General features: G+C 36.3%; 1 protein-coding gene across 1 annotated transcript in view; it reads left to right on the top strand.

Annotated features, from left to right (window-relative positions):
* Positions 1-1,991, top strand: part of LOC117108666 (fibrillin-1-like) — a 38,364-nt gene that overhangs the window by 18,001 nt on the left and 18,372 nt on the right. Inside the window, exon 9 of the mRNA XM_033250763.1 lies at positions 37-158. Coding sequence (XP_033106654.1) covers positions 37-158 — 122 coding nt within the window. The remainder of the gene's footprint in view (positions 1-36; positions 159-1,991) is intronic.

The following is a 1,991-nucleotide window of genomic DNA, read 5'->3' as shown; positions in this document are numbered from 1 at the left end:
ATATATATATAATGCACTGTTTGTTTATGCTTAAAGGCTCCAGAAGGCGCTACAGTGAGTTTAACGTTTGAAACTTTTAACATTGAAGACGACAGTTACTGTTTTTGGGACCAACTTTATATCCGTTACAACGGTGCGTACTTTGATACAGGACCATAGTAAGTATTTTCATCAACAACAATAAATAATATTATTAATGATAATAATAATATAATAATAATTAATATATACAATAACATATAATCATAATGATCATTATGATAAAATCATGTATTCGTAATAATAATATTGATTATTATAGGACTAATAATAATGCAAAAATGATGATAATCATAATAAATAATAATAATAATAATAATAATAGTAATAATAATAATAATAATAATAATAATAATTATAATAATTATAATAATAATAAAGATTTATAAAGCGCACCAAAGGTGCTCAAGGCGCTTAGACAATTAAACCAACAAGATTCAAATAATTCCCAGAAGAATTTCCAGCAAAATCCAAATACCAATTATCACATCGAGGCAATGTTGCTCCCCATATAAGTATACGCAGATACCCAAAGGCAGTATGTTGAGCATCAGCACTTTCCACCCGAGGATAAGCCCGGGTCTCCACTACCGTGCACTTGCGTCGACAGAGAAAAATGGTATCATGTGTTTTGTTTTGTTTTTTATTTAATTTTTTTGTTAATAATATAAATTCAACAGAGAAACATGAAGGTAGTCTATACGCCTCGGAAAAAATCCAAATTAATTCCAGGTGAATTTCGAACAGAATCCGCATACCAAATTATCCCATCGAGGCAGTGTTGCTCCCCATATAAGTATGCGCAGATATTCAAAGGCAGCATGTCAAGCACCAGCACCTTCCACCCCAGGATAAGCCCAGGGCTCCACTACCGTGCATTGCAAAAGGAGCAACATTGCGCCGACAGAGAAAAAGTGGTATTATTTTTTTTATTATTATTTTTTTTAATAATATGAATTCAACAGAGAAACATCAAAGTTCTCTATACGCCTCGGTGAAGAGATGCAAAGTTTAAAGACCTAGTGTGTTTGACTGAGCAAGGCAAAGCGTTCCAAATACGTGGAGCAGCAATACTAAAAGCTCAATCCCCGTAAGAGTGATATGATTTAGGTTGGTGTAAAAATAGTTTGTCACAAGAGCGCAAGTTACGCCCAGGAATATAAGGCCGAATCATGTCGGCAACATAGCCAGGAGCCAAACCATTTAAACATTTAAAAACTATTAATAATATCTTAAAAGCAATGCGGTGTTGTACCGGGAGCCAATGCAATGATTTCAAAGTATTTGTTATTTGTGAGTACTTAGGTGACTTGGTAACTACACGTGCAGCAGCATTTTGAATGAGTTGAAGCCGTTGGATTTGTTTTTGACGACAGGCCCGTAGCCAGGGTGGGGGGGGGTTATGGTTCGGGCGAACCCCCCTTTTCTAGCGAACCCCCTCAAATTTTTGAATGAATCCCACTCGGACGGAGTCTGTTTTTAACTTACCAAGCATTAAATCAACATTTAGCACCTAATTCATTATTCGGTCACCCGTTTTTAAATTCTAGACTGCGATACTAGCCTTCATTCATAGAATATCTCAGCTTCAGAAGTTCGGAGATTTAAAATTGAACGCAACTCCGGAAAACCATAAATTTACGATGGCTCACATATAAGAATGGCAAACATCGATAAAAACCCGGCTCCCGTCTAAACTTTGACTGGCCTTTGCCTGAATTTTAGTAAGAAATGTACCAACCACCGTCTACCTAGCGTAAATGGCGCCACTAAACGAAGCTAAAGTTTTGCGACTTAATCCACCAAATGCAGCTAAAGTTTTGCGACTTAATCACCTGATTCTGGACTTTGTGGTTAGTAAATTACATAGCCATACTGTCCACATCGCACACTAACCTATTTGCTGATGGAGCATTTTTGGGAAATTGACTCCTTTTTTCCATCCCAAACAA

This window comes from Anneissia japonica, unplaced genomic scaffold (genome assembly GCF_011630105.1).
Source record: "Anneissia japonica isolate Jap-2015-1 unplaced genomic scaffold, ASM1163010v1 scaffold1587_len1432017_cov164, whole genome shotgun sequence".
NCBI lineage: Eukaryota > Metazoa > Echinodermata > Crinoidea > Comatulida > Comatulidae > Anneissia > Anneissia japonica.
The sequence above is the reverse complement of the archived record's forward strand: the minus strand, read 5'-3'. Positions and strand labels throughout refer to the sequence as shown.